General features: G+C 37.9%; 1 protein-coding gene across 1 annotated transcript in view; it reads left to right on the top strand.

The window, feature by feature from the left end:
* LMNTD1 (lamin tail domain containing 1) overlaps positions 1 to 24403 on the top strand; it is a 57333-nt gene that overhangs the window by 11705 nt on the left and 21225 nt on the right. The window contains exons 4-8 of the mRNA XM_066360245.1: positions 1569 to 1767; positions 3842 to 4022; positions 4526 to 4645; positions 10194 to 10408; positions 11021 to 11191. Coding sequence (XP_066216342.1) covers positions 1569 to 1767; positions 3842 to 4022; positions 4526 to 4645; positions 10194 to 10408; positions 11021 to 11191 — 886 coding nt within the window. The remainder of the gene's footprint in view (positions 1 to 1568; positions 1768 to 3841; positions 4023 to 4525; positions 4646 to 10193; positions 10409 to 11020; positions 11192 to 24403) is intronic.

The following is a 24403-nucleotide window of genomic DNA, read 5'->3' on the forward strand; positions in this document are numbered from 1 at the left end:
AAACACAGATTTTAAATCTAGGGAGGGAATATTTTTTATCCTTAAGCACTGTATCATTGTGGTATATGTTCTATATTTGGGATAAACCATGAAAAAACCAAAAATATAATGGCTTCCTCTTGCAAGATGAGATTTGAGCAAGGATGTAGTCTTCTCCTTCAGTTACTGTAAATTCCACTTCTGTAAATAGATGTCTGAGTTTGCTGTGACTTGTTGCATTTGATTCGTTCTCATCTGTTCCTCTAGATGAAATAATTACTGGGGCTGAAATGAATGTGTCGTCTTTCCCTTTAGAATACAAAGGCTTTTATCCCTCAGGATGAGATATAAAAAGGGCTGTTATATAGTTTCCATCCCCAAAGTAATTAAACGATTAAGTAAATACTCACTTGACTGGGAATAAACAAATTGAATTCTAAACACTTCTTTAAAACAAAATATTTGTGGAATCCTTTTTAGGAACTCTAAATTTATTCTTGTCCAGCTTTTACCTCACTTTGGTTTTGTTAAAGAGATAAATAGATGATGATAGATAGATAGATGATAGATAGATAGATAGATAGATAGATAGATAGATAGATAGATAGATGATAGATAGATGATAGCAAACTCTAGATTGTGTTAATCCTTTGAGGATTTTTGGACCTAGGGTCACAATAATAACCATCATTTATTGAGTACCTGCCAAATACCAGACACTGCTAAACACTTTTCGACATTATCTTCAATTCTCATGTCACCTTAAAAAGGTAGTATTATTTCTATTTTATGTTCAGGAAAACTGAGAATTGGAAAGTTTAAATCAGTTAACTTAGTAAATGACAGAATTGGAATATAACTGCAAGTCTGTCTAAATCCAAGACATTGTTCTAGCCACTCCATCATAATGCCTCTCTGTCATGTTACTTTCTTTGCACTTATATTATTAGATTGATTCAGCATTACTTTCTATGCAAAACCATAAAACCTTATTTTGTTTGAATCTTAGTAGTGAGAATTCTAAAGGAGCATATTTCCAAGAGGATACTAGCAGTTGATTAAGCACTACTTTATCTTCTTTATAAAATATTTTAGTCAATGAGAGAAAACTTAAGTCTTTACCTGGCAAAAATACTAACCATTGGTAAAAAAGAACTCATTTGAAGATTTAATTTATAGATCCCAATTTGGAGAAAATTGATAACATAAAACATAATAAAGTTGTACTTATATATGACATTATTTAAATTTGAGAGACTCAAATGTTTTACCTACTCAAAAACATACAATATTTCTAGTAAAACTAAATAATCAAGTAATAGTCATTATGCTAATGATATATTTTATAGTTTAAGATAACTGAAATAATCTCTAGGAATAAAATATCACTAAAAAAATCACTTATTGGCTATTTTGTCAACTTTGGTTTAAAGCTTTTAACTATCTTCATTTAGTTTGACAGTAAGAGTAAAACTAATAAAGAATATAGTATTGTAGAAAAAAAGAATAAAGATAATGGCTTTGGGTCCCTTTAACATTCTTTTATTTACTTCTCTCTTTGTTGCTTCCCTCTTTGGTTTCTTTTAAAGGAGTCTACAGCTTCATAGCTTCAAAGAGAAATACCCTGTCTGTCAATGCTATTGAGCCAGCTGTGCTTGGGGAAGGGGAAGATTATTTCCTATCTTTGTTTGGTGATTCAAAGAAATTTACTGAACACTCATCCCATACCAAGAAAAATTTGAATAACTTTTCTATGTATCTTGAAGAACTGGCACAATCTAGATCCTGGTACGTATTTTATTTTAATTATTTACTGTCTTCTATTGGGATAAGAGCAAAAAGTCAATAGACAGCAAAATTCTAATCTGTTGTGCAGTCTATGATTTCATCTAAGGAATTAGATGGAATATAACTCTTTCATGTACTTAGCAATTAATAGGAATCAATATAACTTTTGAAGGAACCAAATAATGAACATTAATTCTTCAAAGATACCAGAGAAAACAGCACAACATTATCCCTACAAATAAAGTCAACTCCATTATTCAAGGACTTTTTTTAGTATTGGCAAGTCAGTTAGATGAACTTAGTATAGTATTTTTTTTCTTCTTCTAGGATCTTGAGTTCAATACAGAAGGGTAAAGGTGGATGTTTAACTCATTGATTAATATTTATGGTTGTTAGTACAGCTTAGATAAAGGACCAATATCACAGTGGCCAAGATATGGAAACAGCTGAAATGTCCTTCAATAGAGGATTGGATAAAAAAGATGTGCTACATATATACAATGGAATTCTACCCAGCCATAAGAAATGATGACATAGGATCATTTACAACAACATGGATGGACCTTGATAACATTATACAGAGTGAAATAAGTAAATCAGAAAAAGCTAAGAACTGTATGATTCCATACATAGGTGGGACATAAAATTGAGACTCATGGACATAGGCAGGGGTGCAGTGGTTATCAGGGGGAGGGGAGGGGAAGGGAAGAGAAGAAAGAGGTGGGGGAAGGGGAGGAGCTTAAAGAGAACCAAAATATAAAGTGACAGAGGATGATTTAACTTTGGGTGATGTTTACACTGCATAATCGACTGTCCAAATGATGTGATGTTTTCTCTAAATCCATATACTCTGGTTGACCACTGTCACCCTGTTAAATTTGTGTAAATAAATAAATAAATAAATAAATATAAATAAAATCATTTCTGGATGAAGAAAATGCTATAAATAACCTTAAATTATCTCTGCAATTTTTAATCTATAATAATAAACACTAAGTCAAAAATAACAAGGCAACAAATTATAAAATTTGACCAAAAACTAAGATTAAAAATACACGCACTAAAGCAGGCATAGATAATCTAGATATTACAGTTATCAGACAGGGATTTTAAAATAACTAAAATATTCAAGGGATTAAATAGCAAGATAAAATATTTAGCATAGAACTGAAAGCTAAAAATAAGACTGAATAGGAAACTTTAGGAATAAAAATATCTAATAATAAAAATTACTATTTTAAGTGGGTTCTCTATTTACTTGATGTGATGCTGCCCAATTCATGAATTGTTGAATAAAGTCAATTAGATATTAAAAAAATAGTTGGTTTCAATAATGTATTTGATGCAACAGAAAAGAAAATTATTGAATTGGAACATTCTCAGAACAAAATACACAGACTGAGAGCAAAAAATTTATAAAAATAGAAACAAGCATAAAAAGAAGGCAAGATTAAAAAAAATCTACTTATAACTGAGTCACTCAAGAAAGGAGAGAAAGACTGAATAATACAAAATTGGTGAAAATACAGCAGAGAATTTTCTCAAACTAATGAAAAGACATCATGCCACAGATATCAGAAGCATTACCAAATCCCAGCAATATAAAAGGAAAAGAAAACCCAGGTATATTATAAAAAAACAACAGCTTCTAAAAACAGAATTCTTTTAAGTACATAGTTGCTAGTCATTTTCATAGTAACTTTAGCAGACATAAACTAAATAATTTAACTTCTTGACCTATTTGAACTTCGGATCTCAGTGGTTTTGCAAACAGTAGGATTTAAATAATGATGATCACACCTTCTTATGGCATTTGTACCTTGATACCTAAAGTACTTTTAAATTTTTCTTTAATAATCTGTTGTAAAAGGACATTTTATTGCACAGATAAACAGACAGAACTAAGAATCAAGGCATTTGTCATAGATACCAAATACACTATCTCTACATAGAATTTGTTCAATAGAGTAGACAGTTTAGGAACACCTTTCAAAGCATATTTATTACTTAATTCTTAAAGTAATCTAAAGATGTGCTTATCTGAAGACACTTTATAGTCTTTATGTTTTTCTAGTGCTTTTGGACACATTAAAATAACTAACATAAAGGATTTATTCATGAAGCTCATTAACTCTTCCCTGGACTTAGCACTGGAGATTGGAAATCATACTCTCCAGCAAAATGTGAATGGAGAAAGAATTTCTTTTTACCAATTCCCTCCAAACATCTTAATGCAGGCCAATTCCACAGTAACAGTGAGTATAAGATAATACATACTATGAACCAAAAATGTACAGGAATGTCTCACTTACCCAGGTCAGATGTGGCTCAACACAGTAGTTTCTTCATCACTAGATCTCTATGCAAAATGTGGTATTTTCTCAGTGATGGCTAATTGATCCATGCGGTCCATCTCTGTGTGTAAATTAATACCCATAATTAAATTTCCATAGCTTTCTTCAATTTGTTGTACAATGCCTTTTGTTTTTATGACTAAACTATTAAAACTAAATGCCTAAAAATTAAGCAAACAAAATTCATAAAAGAGATTGTTTGCCTAGAGAACAGATAATTAGTTGATACTGGTGTGTTTTTACTCATTCTTGTGCTTTCCTTTAAACCACACAGAGTATTTCACATGATATATTATATAGTCATTATATTTAAAAACTTCATATGTTTGAGAAATTACCCTCTGACATCTACAAAACTGTTGAACTCCAATGACATTTGTTATTAATAGACTATTTTCTTAAAGGTCTGGACAGCAGCATCTGAAGCAAAGCATCAGCCCCCATCAAATTTTCTTTGGAAGGAAAACTATAAATTTAATACAAGCCCCAACTGTACAACAATCTTGTGCAAACCTAATGGTGAGGTGAGTATCTGGTTCTTCACCATAGTTTTTAAATGGATAGTCTCCCTGTGTTCTCCTTCTACCCTTAGCTCACTTAATTATTTTTTCATCCCTAAAATCTCAAAGAGAACCATCACTGACTGTCATAACAAATCAGCAAATCAACAACACCTTCTTCCCAAAGTGCCAAAGCTGCTTACAATTTGGCAAGAATAATTTTGATATTCCAAAATTGAAGCTACTTCAAATTTTAGAGTTAAGGATGAATTTTATGTATGGTATGTAGCCTGAAGAGCAGGATAAGAAAGGAAGAAACTATGTACAAACACTTTCTATTCATTTTTCAAATGTTTGTTGAGATTTTTTTATTCCAAGGCTTGTAATAAGTATCAGGAATATTATATAGAGTATCACACTTGTCTATCTCGTAAACAACTCTGGAGTTTCTACCTCGTATACACAGTGTTCCAGGCACTGAGAGTTGAACCAAACAGACTAGGTCTCTGAGCTCCTAAATTACACATTTTGTTTGGTAAATTGTCATTCACTGCAACTCAACTGAATTAGACTTTGAACTTACACTACCCTTTTATTGAGTGATTTATACTATTGTACCTTGTCCATACAGAATCAGATCATTTCTACAGGATGGTGCAAACATATAATTTTGTTTGCCAATAAAAGAGTGAATCTGACTGATTGATTCATATAGGAAATATTTACATATATTTAGTATCTGCCAAGCATTATGGGGAAAAAAAAGAACATAACTATTGCATAACTATTCCTGTCCACAGAAATTTCAGACTCTAGTAGTAGAAATTGATATGTAGCAATAAATAATTGCATTTGAGTAAAACAATGCTTTAAAAGAAGTATGTACAGAGAGTTTAGTAGCTCAGGTTAGAAATATCAACTCTGTAAAAGAAAGTGTGAAGAAAAACATTAGTGGGGAGGAAGTACTTCCTAGCCTACAGGAGAGCGGGAGTTCAACCAGTTGACCGGAATCATAGTGGTCTTATCCCTTTACTCCTCCCTCCCCCTCCCCCTCCCCACGCTTTTCTGTGCTCTCTGCTCAAACCACACTAGACTTCTTTTATTTTTCTTACATTCCAGAACTTCATTTCTCCCTCAAGCTGCAGGGCCTTTGAACACGCTCTTGCCTCTCCATAAAGTCTCTTTCCTCACCCTTTTTGCCTATTAAATCTTACCATCCTCAGACTTCAGCTCAAGTCTTTTTTTTTTTTTTTTTAATTTGAAGTCTTATTGGAATTCTTACCCAATGGTAAAGCAATCAGCATTATTGAATGCAAATAGAAAATATTTCCATTAAATACACTGAAATGTGACTTTCCATCAACCTAAAACCTTGATGTAAACATAGAGCTCTCCCTCACCCCTGTTTTTAACAACAGATTCATTTTTCTTTTCACCTCATCACTGGGCCTTCCTATCTGCAGTTGTCAGACAGATTGTCTTTGCAGAGATGGGTTGCTACATTCCACAGACATGCCAAAACACATAGAGACCCATGGTTTCATCACGATTCTGGAATTGCTTTCTATTTATGTAACTTGTAAAAAGAAAATAACCCATATCTTGTAGAAAAAGTTACAAAGCCTGCAATCTTCCACCTAAAACAATAGCCAGTCACACAAATTAGTATAAGTTCTGTTTCTGGACTAGAGTAACAAAGTTATATTATTGATCATGGGTCATTAAAAAAAAACTAAAATAAAGTGTGACAGACTAATCTTTTTAGTCATCACTAATAAGGCAATGGTTAATATTCAATATAGCTACAAATCATGTGATGTAATATAAAGGTAGATTTAGTCCTGCTCTGCCATGAGTTAACTATGTAATCTTTATTCTATTTTCTAATATACAACATAAGGGCTTATATAACATAATCACTAAGATTCTATGAGTCTGTAGATTTTTAAACAGGATTATATATTTTTTTCACCAGTTACATTGCTGTCCTATAGGATTTGTAGCCTCTGTAGTATATGTCAAAATAATTAATAGGTATATTATATTTATTCAATGCTTGAGACCTTCCCAATACAGGGGGGTCCTCAGGTTACTACACAGTTCTGTTCCTACGACAGTGATGTAACCTGAATTTTGGTGTAAGTTGAAACACACCCTAGCCTAAATCACTTTCCTATCCTAACACAGTTTAAAAACATAATCTAGAACATAAAAACAACTAAGCCACCGAAAAAGAATACTGTGCATTCTTCTGCCATGCACAATCAAACTTGTTTGCCCACGTAGTCCGTAAGTACGATGCTAACAACATAAGCCAAAACAATCATGTCTCCATTTTTTTTTTTTTTTTTTTTTGTATTTTTCTGAAGCTGGAAACGGGGAGAGACAGTCAGACAGACTCCTGCATGCGCCCGACCGGGATCCACCCGGCACGCCCACCAGGGGCAACGCTCTGCCCACCAGGGGGCGATGCTCTGCCCCTCTGGGGCGTCGCTCTGTCGCAACCAGAGCCACTCTAGTGCCTGGGGTAGAGGCCAAGGAGACATCCCCAGTGCACGGGCTATCTTTGCTCCAATGGAGCCTTGGCTGCGGGAGGGGAAGAGAGAGACAGAGAGGAAGGGGGGGGGTGGAGAAGCAAATGGGCGCTTCTCCTGTGTGCCCTGGCCGGGAATCGAACCCGGGTCCCCTGCACGCCAGGCCGACGCTCTACCACTGAGCCAACCGGCCAGGGCCATATGTCTCCATTTTTTAAAGTCTTTATGGGAGTGAGTGTGGTAAACTCAAAACGTTGAATGTCTAGACTGTCATAATCTGAGGATTCCCTGTACATTGTTTTGCATTAAAGATACAGATATGGGACAGACTGATCCTATGCTGTAGGGGCTCATTGACAGGCTGTTTATATGTGCATTATCTCATTAGATTCTTGGATTGTTTAAGTATTTACAAAGGAGGAAATGGGGGCTTGGAAAGTTTAATGGCTTACTCTAGATCACATGATTGGTAAAATGGCAGAACTAAAATAAAAACAGACATTCCAACTCCAAGAATTTTTTTGTGTGTGTGACAGAGACAGAGAGACAGAGAGAAGGACAGATAGGGACAGACAGACAGGAAGGGAGAGAGATGAGAAACATCAGTTCTTCGTTGCAACTCCTTAGTTGTTCATTGATTGCTTTCTCATATGTGACTTGACTGGAGAGCTCCAGCAGAGCAAGTGACCCCTTGCTCAAGACAACAACCTTGAGCTTCAAGCCAGCAACCTTTGGGCTCAAGTCAGCAACCATGGGGTCATGTTTATGATCCCACACTCAAGACAGTGACCCCATGCTCAAGCTGGAGAGCCCATGTTCAAGCCAGAGAAATCCGGGTTTCAAACCTGGGTTTTCTGCACCCCAGTCTGATGCTCTATCCACTGTGCCACCACCTAGTCAGGCTACAGAAATTTTTTTATTATACCAAAAATAGCCTGTAAGGTTTATGTGGCCAACTTTCCAAAGATATAATTAAAACCAACTCATTTTATTTTATCACATTGTCTTAACATTGATTTTTTGAGAGAGAGAGAGAGAGAGAGAGAGAGAGAGAGAGGAAGGGAGAGAGATGAGAAGCATCAACTCAGTGTTGTTCATTGATTGCTTTCTCATATGTGCCTAGGCTGGGGGCTCAAGCCAAGCCAGTGACCCCTTGTTCAAGCCAGTGACCTTTAGGCTCAATCCAGTGACCAGGGATCATGTTTATCATCCCATTGTCAAGCTGGTAACCCCATGTTTAAGCTGATGATACTGTGCTCAAGCCAATGACCTCGAGGTTTCGAACCTGGGCCCTCAGAGTCCCAAGTCAACCCTCTATCTGCTGTACCACCACTGTCAGGCTATCACTGAATATTTTTAAGTCCATATTATATAGGGGGAAATAAAATACTGCTCTTGTCTAGGAATATTTTACAACCTAATTAAAGAAGATTGCACTAAAAAAAAAGGAAAGAAAAGAAACATATTTTCAACACAGATGTCTCTGTTTGAGCTGCTAAAAGAGGAGAATCCCTAACTGGTGACCTGAAGACAAAGTGAAGCTTTCCTGCTATGATCCATGAAATTAAACTTTTTAGAAAAGAATTAATCTTCCTCTTTTTCTGCCATAAGCCTAAACTAGATGAATTTGCCTGGCATTGTCTTTATGTCGAGTTAATTTGTTAATCCAGTCAGAACAATATAATCAAACTTAATCAGTTTTTCAATGATAACACATACACTCAAAACTTCTATTTTATAAACTAAAAACAGATCACTTCGTATCATGTTATCAAGATCCCACCATTTTGCTGTAAATGTTCCGATGTCATCATTTCTTATGGCTGAGTAGTATTCCATAGTGTATATGTGCCACATCTTCTTTATCCAGTCATCTATTGACGGGCTTTTTGGTTGTTTCCATGTCCTGGCCACTGTGAACAATGCTGCAATAAACATGGGGCTGCATGTGTCTTTACGTATCAATGTTTCTGAGTTTTTGGGATATATACCCAGTAGAGGGATTGCTGGGTCATAACATGATACGAAGCGAAATAAGTAAATCAGAAAAAACCAGGAACTGCATTATTCCATACGTAGGTGGGACATAAAAGTGAAACTAAAACATTGATAAGAGTGTGGTGGTTACAGGGGGGAGGGAGGAATGGGAGAGGGAAAGGGGGAGGGGGAGGGGGAGGGGCACAAAGAAAACTAGATAGAAGGTGACAGAGGACAATCTGACTTTGGGTGATGGGTATGCAACATAATTGAACGACAAGATAACCTGGACTTGTTATCTTTGAATATATGTATCCTGATTTATTGATGTCACCCCATTAAAAAAATAAAATTATTATAAAAAAAAAAACAGATCACAAGAATAGTAGAATATTAGGACCCACTTTGGTGCTTAATATTCTAATGTAGAACACAAACATAATTGTTAATCTTACCATGATTTTCCTGAATAATTTATATATATATATATGTGGTACACATGCCACATATTCAGGAAACTAAAGCAAACTCTAGCTTTAGTGGTCATGGGCCTCTTAAATAGTTCTACTTAGGATCTAACCTGAAGAATGCAGTCTCCTCTCTATGTCTCTGGCTCTGGTTCTACTGCCAATTTTCCCATCTCAACTAAGATTTATACATATACATATAAATATAAACACACATATATACATATATATGCATGTACATAGTTTCTTAAATATTTAAGGTTTTAACTTAATATTATAATAACTTTTTGCAGTTATTTATAGTTATGAAATTTAATAACTTAACTAAATCTCAAAACACCTTCATATAGCAATTCCCCACCACCAGCTTCCTTATTTGGTGTATGAGGCCATTGGTAGATAGTAAGTGACTAACCTATCTGAGGTTATGTGGATTCTGATTTTTAGAATTGGAAACTAAGGCCAGGATGTTTTACTAAAATAGGTAAGTGACAATACAGTTAGACTTTGAAATTTTATTGCAATAAACCGATGACATATTTTTTTTAACTCTAACTCTCATAGTATTTGATATTAATGAATCATTTTTGTTAGGCTATTGCCTGGTACACTCCTATTCACTGGAAGCAAGTATGGGAGAAATTAGAAATGGACAATAAATTTGGCAGATGCTCAAGAGTACATCCAGTACCTCAAAGACACATGTTTCATTGGCCAAAAGTTACAACTGCAACTAAAGAAGAGCATAATCAGTTTAAGAATGATATCTTAAACTATCAGACGGAACCAGTGCCAGTTTTGCCTGAGAGGTAAAAGTTGCTTGTTTTTGTCTGTGTGGTTGTTTGTTTTTAATTGAGCCCTTTCCACAATTGCTAATGGAGTAGGGAGGAAGGACTGAGTGACAAGTAAATATGTGATGAATCGGTAAATGAATAATGACAAAAAAAACTATTTTGAATAAAACACATAATAATTTTCATACACAAAAACGCAGAGCAAGCAGGGATGGATGTGCTAGTGGGACAATAAAGCCCAGCAATTTCTAACAGGCAGTGGAGACGCCACCCCTACCTTCTGGCCATTTCACTTCTCCGCAGCACTGCTGTCAGAGTCAATGCTGTGGAAAGGTGAAGAGACGAAGTTATCACCACATCCTTAGCAGTGCAGAGGTGAAGGGACAGGTGCAATTTCTAGGGATTTTATCTTGGGTCAAAAGCTGGCTGTGGCTGAAGATGCAGAATATGCTATTCATTTGTACGTAAATGCTTCCAATGTTGTGAAAAAAGTGCTGACCACAAGGTCTAGAAAAGCTGTATTGTCTGGTTTTAAAACATGCTCTTTTTTAAACTGGGTCTTCATTACTAATGCCACTGCATATAATGCTGTTTGAATTCAATTTGGGCTTCATTTTTCTTGTACAGAGAAAAAGAAATCCCACCAAGGTATCTTCCCAATCACAGCCCTTGGTGCCGCAGTCCCAATGTCCCTCCACATCCCTACTGTTCCCTGATTGACCCTGAGAGCACCAGCATGGCTGAAAGCAGCTTAAAGAGACAGGCCAGTTCCTGTCAGCGAGACCTGATCCAGCCCTGGTAAGTCAAATAGATATTCCAGCAGAGAGTAAGGGTGTGTGTTGTGTGTGTGTGTGTGTGTGTGTGTGTGTGTGCACGCAACTGGTGAAAAGGGGTTATGTGGTAAAATATGCTAAGTATTAAAAACTATTCATATCCTCAAAAATGCATAGCTTCTAAAGGAAATATTGTAAATCATTCACTTACATTTTTTCTAGCAGTGTCTTTACTGTTCTTGATAAATATCTATCAAATGAATCAATAAATCAAAAGGACAAAACCATGTGGCCAGCAAAAATATGTAGTTCTTGAAGTTTAGTCTAAAGAACATTTTGTTTTTTTATTGGGCAGGATTAAGTGGTCCTACAAGTTACGCTGTGTTAAAAAATTTTCAAATACACTCTAATATTGATCCTAAATTTTATTATTTTTTCAACCAGAAGTTTCTTATTTAAGTCCTTCCAATAAAGCCTTTTTTTCATTGATTTAAATTTATTGTGTTTACATAGATTCAAGTGTCCCACTGAATACATCCCCTCCATCCTCTTTCCCCTCACAATCCTCCCGGTCCCCCTCCCCCAATGCCCTTCCCCCTTCTCTCCAGGATTTTCTGTTTTGCTTTCTATAACACTGTGTTATTTATATATAATTTCACTAATCTCTTTCCCTTCTCTGATCCCATCCTCTCATCTCCTTTCCCTCTGTATGCTTTCCCTCTGGTCCCTTTGATCCTGCCTCTCCCTTTATTCCTTTCCTCAGTTCAAATTGTTCATTGGATTCCTCAAATGAGTGAGGTCATACGATATGTTTTTTTCTCTACCTGGCTTATTTCACTTAACATAATAGTTTCGAGTTCCATCTATGTTGTTACAAAAGGTAACATTTTCTTCTTTTTCATGGCCCCATAGTATTCCATTGTGTATATGTACCACTGCTTTTTAATCCACTCATCCACTGACAGAAACTTGGGCTGTTTCCAGATCTTCGCTATTGTGAACAATGCTGCCATAAACATGGGGGTGCATTTCTTTTTTTAATCAATGATTTGGTATTCTTAGGATATATTCCTAAAAGTAGGATGGCTGGGTCAAAAGGCAGTTCGATTTTTAATTTCTTGAGGAATCTCCATACTGTTTTCCACAGTGGCTGCACCAGTCTGCATTCCCACCAACAGTGCAGGAGGGTTCCCTTTTCTCCACATCCTCGCCAGCACTTATTCTGTGTTGTTTTGTTAATAAGTGCCATTCTGACTAGTGTGAGGTGATATCCCATTGTGGCTTTAATTTACATTTCTCTAATGGTTAGTGATGTTGAACATTTTTTCATCTGTCTATTGGCCATCTGTATGTCCTCTTTGGAGAAGTGTCTAATCCATTTTTTGATTGGATTATTTATCTTCCTGGTGTTGAGTTTTACAAGTCCTTTATAAATTTTTGTTATTAACCCCATATCAGACATATTGTCGAATATGTTCTCCCAAAGTGTAGTTTGTCTTTTTATTCTGTTCATATTGTCTTTAGCTGTGCAGAAGCGATTTAGTTTGATATAGTCCCATTTGTTTATCCTGTCTTGTATTTCATTTGCCTGTGGAGATAAATCAGCAAATATATTGCTGTGAGAGATGTCAGAGAGCTTACTGCCTATGTTTTCTTCTAAGATACTTATGGTTTCACGACTTACATTTAAATTTTTATCCATTTTGAGTTTATTTTTGTGAATGGTATAAGTTGGTGGTCTAGTTTCATTTTTTTACAGTTAGCTGTCCAGTTTTCCCAACACCATTTGTTAAAAGACTGTCTTAACTCCATTGTATGCTCTTACCTCCTTTGTCAAATATGAATTATCCAAAAAGGTGTGGGTTTATTTCTGGGTTCTCTGTTCTTTTCCATTGATCTGTATACCTGTTCTTATGCCAGTACCAAGCTGTTTTGAGTATAATGGCCTTGTAGTATAATTTGATATCAGGATATGTGAGATTGCTGAGGCTATTCATGTTCTTTTTTGGTTCCATATAAATTTTTGGAATATTTGTTTTATATATTTGAAGTATGTCACTGGTATTTTAATAGAAATTGCACTGAATTTATAAATTGCTTTGGGTAATATAGACATTTTGATGATGTTTATTCTTCCTAACCATGAGCATGGTATATGCTTCCATTTGTTTATATCTTCCTTTATTTTTTTTTATCAATGTTTTAAATTTTTCTGAGTATAAGTCTTTAACCTCCTTGGTTAAATTTACTCGTAGGCAGAGTACTTTATTTTGTTGTTGTTGTTGCAATAGTTGAGGGGATTTTTTTCTTAATTTCTCTTTCAGACAGTTCATTGTTGGTACATAAAAATGCCTCTGATTTCTGAGTATTAATTTTATATATTGCCACCTTACTGAATTCATTTATCAAGTCCAGTAGTTTTTTGACTGAGACTTTAGAGCAGGGGTCCCCAAACTTTTTACACAGGGGGCCAGTTCACTGTCCCTCAGACCATTGGGGGGCCAGACTATAAGACTATAAAAAAAACTATGAACAAATTCCTATGCACACTGCACAGATCTTATTTTAAAGTAAAAAAAACAAAACGGGAACAAATACAATATTTAAAATAAAGAACAAGTAAATTTAAATCAACCAACTGACCAGTATTTCAATGGGAACTATGCTCCTCTCACTGACCACCAATGAAAGAGGTGCCCCTTCTGGAAGTGCAGAGGGGGCCGGATAAATGGCCTCAGGGGGCCGCATGTGGCCCTCGGGCCGTAGTTTGGGGACCCCTGCTTTAGAGTTTTCTATGTACAGTATCATATCATCAGCAAACAATGATAGTTTTACTTTTTTCCAATTTGGATACCTTTTATCTCTTCTTCCTGTCTGACTGCTGTGGCTAGGACTTCCAGAACTATGTTGAATAAGAGTGGTGAAAGGGGGCACCCTGCCTTGTTCCTGATCTTAAGGAGATTGCTTTAAATTTTGTCCATTAATTATGATTTTGGCTGTGAGTTTGTCATAGATGATCTTTATCATGTTGAGGTATGTCCCCTATATTCCCACTTTGTTGAGAGATTTGATCATAAATGGGTACTGGATTTTATCAAATGCTTTTTCTGCATCTATTGATATTATGTAATTTTTCTCCCTTTTGTTTATGTAATGAATTACATTGATTGATTTGCAAATATTGTATCAGCCTTGCCTCCCCAGAATAAATCCCACTTGATCATGATGTATGATTTTTTTCATGTATTGCTGGATCCAGTTTGCTAACATATTGTTGAGAATTTTAGCATCTAAGTTCATCAGGGATATTGGCCTATAGTTTTCTTTCTTTGTATTGTGTTTGCCTGATTTTAGAATCAGAATTATGCTTGCCTCATGAAAGAAACTTGGAAGTCTTCCCTCCTCTTAAATTTTTTGAAATAGCTTGAGAAGGATAGGAGTTAGTTCTTATTTGAATATTTGGTAGAATTTGCCTGTGAAGGCGTCTGGCCCAGGGCTTTTGTTTCTTGGCAGTTTGTTAACTGTTTGTATCTCATTTGTTGTAATTGGTCTGTTTAGGTTTTCTGATTCTTTCAGATTGAGTTTTGAAAGATTATTTGTTTCAATGAATTTGTCTATTTCACATAGGTTGTCTTACTTTTTGGCATATAGCTCTTCATAGCATTTTCTTACAATCCTTCGTATTTCTGCTGTGTCAGTTGTTACTTCTCCTCTCTCATTTCTAATTTTATTTATTTGAGTCCTCTCTCTTTTTTTCTTGGTGAGTCTGGTTAAAGGTTCATCGATCTTGTTTACCTTTCCAAAGAACCAGCTCTTGGTTTCATTGATCCTCTGTATTGTTTTTTAGTGTCTACGTCATTTATTTCTGCTCTGATATTTATTTCTTTCCTACTACTACCTCTGGGTTTCACTTGCTGTTCTTTTTCTAGTTCTTTTAGATGCAGGGTTAAATTGTTTATTTGAGATTTTTCTAGCTTCTTAAGGCATGCCTGTAGTGCTATGAACTTCCCTCTTAGTACTGCTTTTGCTGTGTCCCATAAATTTTGAGTTGTATGTTCATTTTCATTTGTTTCAAGGAAAATTTTTATTTCTTCCTTGATCTCATTGTTAACGCATTCATTATTTAATAACATGCTATTTAGTTTCCAAGTGTTTGAGTACTTTTCAGTTTTCCCATTGTACTTGATTTCTAGTTTCATGCCACTGTGATCAAGGAAGATGCTTGATATGATTTCAATCTTCTTAAATTTACTGAGACTTGTTTTGTGTACTAGCATTGGTCTATCTAGAGAATGTATCATGAGCACTTGAAAAGAATGTATATTCTGCTGCTTTAGGGTGAAAGGTTCTGAAGATATCTATTATATCCAGTTGATTAGTGTGTCCTTTAAGACTGCTGTTTCTTTGTTAATTTTCTTTCTTGAGGATCTATCCAGTGATGTTAGTGGAGTATTAAAATCCCCTACTATTATAGTATTGCTGTTGATATCGCCCTTTATGCCCATCAAAATCTGCTTTATATATTTAGGTGCTCTTATATTAGGTGCATAAATATGTATAATAGTTATATCTTTCTGTTGGATTGCTCCCTTTATCATTATGTAGTGACCTTCTTTATCCCTTACTATAGCCTTTGTTTTAAAGTCTATTTTGTCTGATATAAGTATTGCCACCCCAGCTTTTCTTTCATTTCCATTTGCATGAAATATTGTTTCCATTCCTTTATTTGCATGAAATATTTTTTCCACTCCTTTATTTGTATCATTTGTTTTGAGGTGTGTTTGTTGTAGGCAGCATATGTATGGGTCCTGTTTTCTTATCCACACAGCTACTCTATGTCTTTTGATTGGAGCATTTAATCCATTTACATTTAAGGTTATTATTGTTATGTAGTTGTTTATTGCAATTTTATTCTTTAAGTCTACATTCCTCTTTTACTATATTTTTCTCCCTTTGTTTTGTTTGTAGCAGGTCCCTTAACATTTTTTGTGGCATTGGTTTGGTTGTAATGACTTCCTTGAGTTGTTTTTTATTTTATTTTTTGCCTAGAAAGCTTTTTATTTCTCCAACTTTAAATGATAGCCTTGCTGGATAGAGAAGTCTTGGTTGTAGGCTCTTTTTTTGCATTACTTTGAATATTTCTTGCTATTCTTTCTGGCCTCTCATGTTTCTGTTGAGAAGTCAGATATCATGCTTATGGGTGCTCCCTTGTAGGTGATAGACTGCTTTTCTCTTTCACTTTTAGTATTCTTTCTTTATCTCTTAGTTTTTGTATTTTAATTATAATGTGTCTTGGTGTTGGCCTCTTTGGGTTCATCCTTAATGAAACTCTCTGTACTTCTTGAACTTGTGTCACTTTTACCTTCATCAATTTAGGGAAGTTTTCAGCTATGATTTCTTTAATCAGATTCTCTATCCCTTGTTCTTTCTCTTCTCCTTCAGGAACCCCTATGATGTGGGTATGATTTCTCTTCATATTGTGACAGAGCTTTCTTAGAGTTTCCTCAGACTTTTTGAGCCTCTTTTCTTCTTACTGCTTTGCTTTTGTGCTTTCGTTTATCTTGTCCTCTAATTCGCTGTTTCGATTCTCAGCTTCATCCATCCTCCTTTTAATTCTTCCTAGTGTGTTCTTCATTTCTGATATTGTATTTGTCATTTCTGACTAATTTTTTATTATTTTAATGTTTTTTTTTATGCTGCTATCTCTTTATTTAGGTACTCATTATATCCATTTATTGTTGCTCTAAGTTCTTTGAGCATCCGAACAATCATTATTTTAAACTGCATTTGGTAATTTGGTTATTTACGTCTCATTCAGATCTTTCTCTGGGGATTTCTCTTGTTGAACCATTTGGATTGCATTTCTCTGCCTTCCCATTTTGTCTCTGTATATAAGGGTGTGGCCACAGTAGTCCGATAAGTGTGGCCTTTGTGTTCCCTACATGTGGTCTGTCTGCAGGCCCACCATTCTGTCTGCCACCTTGGGCATTTGGGCATGGGTATTGCTGGAGCGGGGTTGCTGCAGCTGTCACTGAGGCTTTCGCCTCAGCTCCATGGGTAGACTGTGTTTGCGTGCCCAGGTTACAAGCCTTGGCCGGCCCAGCCTCAGCACCACCCCTGAGAGTGGGACTGTGCTCGTGCACTTGGGCTGCAAGCCCTGACTGGCCTCTGTCCTTCTCCCAGCCCCCATGAGTGAGACTGCATTCATGCATTTGAGCTGCAAGCCCTGGGCAGCCCCCTACCTCCACCCCACCCCTGCAGGCAGGCCTGCTCTCCTGAATCTAGACTGCAAGCCTTGGCCAGCCCCTGGCCTTTGCTGTGCCACCATGGGTGAGACTGCACACTGGGGCTGCATGCCTCGACCCTGTGGGCAGGGCTGTGCTCCTGCACCCAGCCACAAGTCTTAGCCAGTTTTCTGGGTGGGGCTGCACTCCTGTGACAGCCGCAAATCTCAGCCAGTTCCCCAGCTTTCACCTTGCCCCTGTGGGTGGGACTGAACATGGGACTGCTCTCGTGCACCTGGCCCACATCCGCGGGTTGGATTGCTTTTGTGTGCCCCTTCCACAGCCGTGGTCGGACTCCAGCCTCCAACCCACGTACAGGACTGCACTAGCACTTGGCCACAGTTATGGCCCGCCACCAGCTTCTGCCCCCTCTGATGGGACCACACTCCCACATCCCGCCGCTGACCACCCTCCAGCAAGCACTCAGCAGTTTGGGGGTAGCAATGCAGCTCAGACCTTAGCACTCTATACTGTATCCCTGATGGCTCCCTGCTTCTAAGCGATTCTTTGCTCTAACTGCAGCAGAAGAGCTTCTGTTTGGCTGGTGACCTGCTTCCCTTTGCTGGTATTGCTGGTTCCAAGAAAAATATTCACTTTAGATTTGGGGAGTGACTCAGCCCAGGGGTTGGAGTGGCTGTCCCTCAAAGTGTTTCTCCCTGTGCCTCCTAGATTATACTCTCTTCCTGCTACTCCAGTTGTCTCACCTCTTCCTGTTCCCTGGAGCCCTGGGTGAGTGGTCATGAAAGAGTTTTTCTGCACAGACCCTTTAAGATGAATCCTGGCTCTGAGAAATCTCTTTCTCACAAACAGTATCCTGGCTTATTTCGCAGCTAAATACTGTTCGTATGGCTCTTCTAGGCTCTGGGTCTGTTGTCTGGGGCTTTGTTCCTGGGGCCCAGGACCCGCCCTCTCCAATAAATTCTCTTCTCACCACATGAGTCCCTTCATGCTGCCACTTGCTCCTGGGAGCTGGGCAGCCCTCTCTGCATTTCTGCTTTTCCTACCAGTCTAAATGTGGCTTCTTCAGTGTTCCTTGGTTAAAGAGTCCTCTTAGTTTAGTTCAAACTTGGTTTTTCCAGGTGATTTTTCTTAAAATTAAGTTGTAATCCACTTTGGTTCTAGGAGATGGAAGTTGGAACATCCGCCTACTCCACCGCTATCTTTCTACCTCTCACAATTAAAATTTGAAAAAATAAAAGAAAGAAAAAGGTATTGGGTTAGGAATAAGTTTGCAGCATTTTTATATTTCCTTTTATTTTACAACGATTTGTTTGCTATTTGGCAAAGGGTAAGTATTCATTCGATAAAACTCTTTCTGCTCTACAAAACTATGTTAATTGTATTTTTGAGTTATTTAATTTTTTATTAGTTTTGAGGCTTAGAAATGGAATACCCAGGAGGCAAAAATCAACATTTTCGACACCTGCTCTTCTTTGCTTTTCATCGAGGTCGAAAAGCTGCTGAAGCAGCCCGGGACATTTGCGACATGTATGGAGAAGGTGTCATAGGCGAGTCTACAGCACAGAAATGGTTTGCAAAGTTCAAAAATGGCGACTTTGACGTCGATGACACGTGCCGCAGCAGAAGGCCTTCTGAATTCGATGAAGAACTGGGAAATGCTCGAAAAGAATGCCACGGTCAACAAGGAGCTCTACATTGCCCAGCTACACCGCATGAATGAGGCTATTCGACTGAAAAGACCTGATCGACATGGTCAAACCATACTCCTTCACGACAACGCCAGGCCCCATGTTGCACAAGTCGTCAAAGCCGCACTCCAAGAGCTTGAATGGGAGGTCCTTCAGCATCCGCCGTATTCTCCGGACCTTGCACCAACCGATTACCATCTTTTCCGCTCCCTGTCAAACCATATGAAGGGCGTTACCTTCGATAACAAAGAGGTCCTTAAAAACTGGCTCAACAACTTCTTTGACACCAGACCAGGCGATTTTTGGTGGAACGGCATTAACACATTGGTCGAGAGGTGGGAAGAGGTTGTAAACAGCAACGGCGAATATATAACTGATTAACTTATTGATATAATTATTTTTTGTTTAAATAAAAGTCTTCGGTAAAAACACTACAAACTTATTCCCCAACCCAATATTTTTTGATAGAATGTAGGATGCATTTGGAGCTACTCGTGGACAGAGGCAAAGTACTGACTACAGCATGAAAATAGCTCTTGGGAAGGTTAAGGACTTTTCATAAAGCAATTGTATTTGCATTTTGTTGGCACTATTGTTCCTAGACCTAGAGAGAAAGTACTTTCTTCTTGCTGAGATTAGCTTACAGATTTTGATAACTTTTTCAGTCTTCTTCTGTAATTCAAGTTAAATGACAGAAACTAGTCTGAAGATAGTATTCACAGACATAGTTTTAAGCTCTCACCATAGTATGTGCACACTATACTGCACATTGTCTAGTGCAGTGATTTTCAACCTTTTCTGAGCCATGGCATATTTTTTACATTTACAAAATCCTGGGGCATACCACCTACCAAAATGACACAAAATGACACTCTTAACACAGTACATATTATACATATAGTTAATAATATAGTTTCTAAATGTATTTATATTCACACCTGACCATGTCTCATGGCACACTAGTGTGCTGTGGCACACTGGTCTAATGCATGTTTTCTATATCTATCATCCATAGAGCACCTGCAGTAGGATTCATTTTAACCCTGAACTTCACAGTTGTTGCTGTCTTTTATGCAAATTATAGTAATGATATTAATAATATTGCTTTGTTTCTAAATGTTAAAGAACCACTCTATAAAAGCCAGCCTATTAATAAATAAATGAAAATAGAACATTGATAATATTATTCAGAATGAAACATTAAAGTCCCATCAATGTAAGTTATCTCTTAAGATCAATTTATGAAATTTTATGTTAGGCAGACTATAGTCAGTTACTCACTATAGTTCAACAGATCTGGTTTATCTTTCCTGGAGTCAAAATATTTTTTTTCCACAAGAACATGTTTCCAGGAAAAAACAAAGATGGTGAAAGAGTAGGCAAGTGTTCCAACTGCCACCTCCCATGACCAAATTGTATTACAACTTAATTTAAGAACAAGCATCTTTAAAAACCAACTTTGGACTAAACTAAGAAGAGTATATAACCAAGGATCACCGAAGAAGCTACACTGAGACTCGTAGAAAAGGCAAAATGTGGAAAGGGCTGCCCTGCTCCCAGGAGTGAGTGGCAGCTGAGGGTTCAAAGGGACTCTAATTACAGGGAGGGTCAGCCTGAGAGGTGTCGGTCCTCAGCCCCAGGCCCAGAGCCCCAGGCTAGAGCCCCAGAGCCTAGAAGAGGTACCCGGACAGCTGTCCAGGTTTCTGGACATGTTTCTGTCTGCAAGAAAGAGACAGAGCTCTCAGACAAAGACTTTGACTTAAAAGGCCCATGCAGAAAACCTCATTCACAACCACTTACCCAGGCTCTGGTGGGGGAGAGATGAGAGGACTGGAGTGGCAGGAGGAGAGTATAAAGTTGGAGACCCAGAGTGAGACACTGTGAGGGACAGCCACCAGAACCCCTGTGCCGAGTCATTCTCCAGTACTGCATTCACCTTCTTTTTTGGGTGGATCAATCCCCTCTAAGTGGCATCAGCCTGGGGAAAAGCAGCTGCTCTGCCCTCAGGAATCTCTCCTACCCCAGACATGGTGACAGTTTGTTCTGAGAGGCCAGGGGGAAGGAGGCACAAAAGTAACTCAGTTTTCTGGTGTTGAGACCGGAGCTCCACCCCACACTCTCCCTAGTTTGTGACTGGTGCTTCCACCTCATGGGAGACTCAGTTGAATCTATCCAGAGAGTGGGCAGACCACAGCTCTAGGTCTCAGCAGCCACACCCTACAGAGGTCTGTGAAAAAAGACTGGACAGACTAACATCTAGGGCCAAGGGGTAGAGTCACACCCACCACCCTTCCTAATCCCTGAATTGCCATAGGCTCTAGAATTTGCTAGAGGTTTTTTTCAGTGGCTGAGCTCAACAAGCAGACAGAGGCTCCAAGAGGCAGAACTCAGGGAAACTTGGCCATTTGAGTGGACTTTCCACCAGGACCAGAGTGGATAAAAGTCAGCCTAGGTGTGCAGCTTGGTATTTCCATATACACCTGGGCCCAGCAGAGGCAGCCATGAACTCTGAATTCCTTGTAGCTCCAAGGAGATTGCTGGGGGCCAGTAATGGACAATGTCTCCCATTGGTCCATGCTGGGTTCCTGCTAGGTAGGCACAGGGATGGCACATCCAGAGGCCAGCTGGAGAAAGCATTGGTTCAGGACCTGACAACCTTTGCTAGAGTGGTATCATAAGGAAAAACTCCTCAGAGTTGGCCCAGATGAGGCATGTTCCACTCTCTGTGATCACCACTGAGTGGCCCATTTGCATTGCATAGGGTGGAGCTTCACAGTCAGCCAACCTGGGCACTGGATATTCTGTCTTGCTAGGCTAGATTCCACATGGGAAAGGGAGAGAGGCTTGGAGCATGGACATTTAACATGTGGGTCCCTGTGAGTCTATTTTTGGATCTGGTTGAGGGGCTTAACCACCTTCAAGAGGGGCACATCAGCCCCAGGAGGGGACTCTCTTGGTCTTTCTCCCTAAAACTGAGGTCTTACCAGTTGAAACAACTTTTGCAGAGGGGACTGTTAGCTGCATTCAGTCTGAACATGCTGCTCTCCTTGTTGGTGAGAAATAAAATTTGAGTATTCAGCAGTGGCTGAGGTATCAAGTTCTGGAGTAGGGGCCATATTCTCCATACTAAGTTCCTGACCAAGAGACCCCTAAAGTAGGGGGTCCCACAAACATTGTATTCACAACCTCAGCCCTAACTCACAAAGCATGCAATCTGTAGAGGGGTTGGTTGGATGAGGTCAATCTGAGCCCTCACTACAGTCTTACTACAGAAGACTCTGTGGGAAGGCCAGGCAGCTGCAAGAGGAGGAGAAGCAGCTGAAAACTGGAAACAAATCTTACAGAGCTTGGGGCTGCTTTCATCTCTAAGCAGGAGGAAGCTGATCCTTATAGAAAGGTTGGCCCCTCCCCTGGCACAGCAAATGCAGACACAAACAGTGAAAAGAGTTGTAGCTACAGACAGGCAACCCATAGCTGGTTACAAAAAATAGATGATGCAACCAAAGAAGATCTAGAGCCAACACAACTGGTACTGTGTGGCAGACAGCAGCAACCCTAGACTCAGCTAGCTACAAAAGCAGCACACCCAAAAGTGGAGTATAGCAGGCACCAGACACTGGAGAATAAATACACCCAACAGGACAGACATTGCACAGTGTATAATACACATGATCAAGGTTGACTCATAGAGCCAGCTAGCCTGAAGGAATAACCGTGCCCCTGAAAGGACCAATTGCATCTCATATTCACATACAACAAGAGGAAAAATAGTACCCTCAAGAAGCATTCTTAGAGCAAGGAAAACAAGTGGCGTGGAAGACAGTACCACTGACCACATACTTTTCATAAAGACCACAAAAATTTTTAGTCAGACAGTGCAACCTAATACACAGATAAAATGGACAGACAGAGAAATGCAACCCAAATGAATCAACAAGAAAAATCCCCAGAAAAATAACTGAATGAGATCAAAGAAACCAAACTACCACCAGATGCAGAGTTTAAAACAATGATTTTTAGTATATTTAAGGATCTTAGAGCAACAATGGATGGACATAATGAGCACCTAAATAAAGACAAAGCAAGCATCAAAAAGGACATTGAAATCATAAAAAAAAAAAACCCAGTCAGAAATGACAAATACAATATCAGAAATGAAGACTGCACTAGAAGGAATTAACAATGGGCTGGATGAAGCAGAGAATTAAATCAGCAATTTAGAGGACAAGATAAACAAAAGCACTGAAGCAGAGAAGCAAAAAGAAAAGAGGTTCAAAAAGTCTGTGGAAACTCTAAGAGAGCTCTATGACAACATGAAAAGAACCAATATCCACATCATAGGTGTTTCTGAAGGAGAAGAGAATGAACATGAGACAGAGAACCTATTTGAAGAAATCATAGCTGAAAAATTCCCTAAATTGATGAAGGAAAAAGTCACTCAAGTTCAAGAAGCATAGAGAGTCACATTAAAGAGGAACCCAAGGAGGCCTACACTAAGACACATTAAAATTAAAGTGCCAAAGTTAAGAAACAAAGAAAGAATACTAAAAGCTACAAGATAAAAACAATGAATAACCTACAGAGGAGCCACAATAAGGATGACGTCTGACTTCTCAACAGAGACACTTGAGGCCAGAAAGGATAGCAAGAAATATTTAAAGTGATGCAAAGAAAGAAACTACAACCAAGACTTCTTTATCTAGCAAAGCTATCATTTAAATTTGAAGAGAAATAAAAAAGCTTCCCAGACAACAAAAACCTCAAGGAATTCATTACAACCAAACCAGTACTACTAGAAATGTTAAAGGGCTTGCTATAAAAAGAGTGAAGGAAAAAAAATTTGAGAAAAAGAGGATTGTAGATTTAAAGAATAAAATGGCAATAAATAACTACATATTAATACAAACCTTAAATGTCAATGGATTAAATGCTCCAATCAAAAACACAGGTCTGTGGATAAGAAAACAGAACCCTTACATATGCTCTCTACAAGAGACCCACCTCAGAACAAAAGATAAGGGATGAAAAAAAGTATTTCACACAAATGGATAATGAAAAAAAGCTGGGGTAGCTATATTTATATCTGACAAAATAGACTTTAAAACAAAGTATAGTAAGAGATAAAGAAGGTCACTATGTAATGATAATGGGAGCAATCTAACAGGAGGATATAACCATTATAAATATCTATGTGCCTAATATAAGAGCACTTAAATATATAAAGCAGATTTTGATGGACATAAAGGGTGAGATCAACAGAAATACTACAATAGTAGGGAATTTTAATACCCCACTAACATCAGC

This window comes from Saccopteryx leptura, chromosome 1 (genome assembly GCF_036850995.1).
Source record: "Saccopteryx leptura isolate mSacLep1 chromosome 1, mSacLep1_pri_phased_curated, whole genome shotgun sequence".
NCBI lineage: Eukaryota > Metazoa > Chordata > Mammalia > Chiroptera > Emballonuridae > Saccopteryx > Saccopteryx leptura.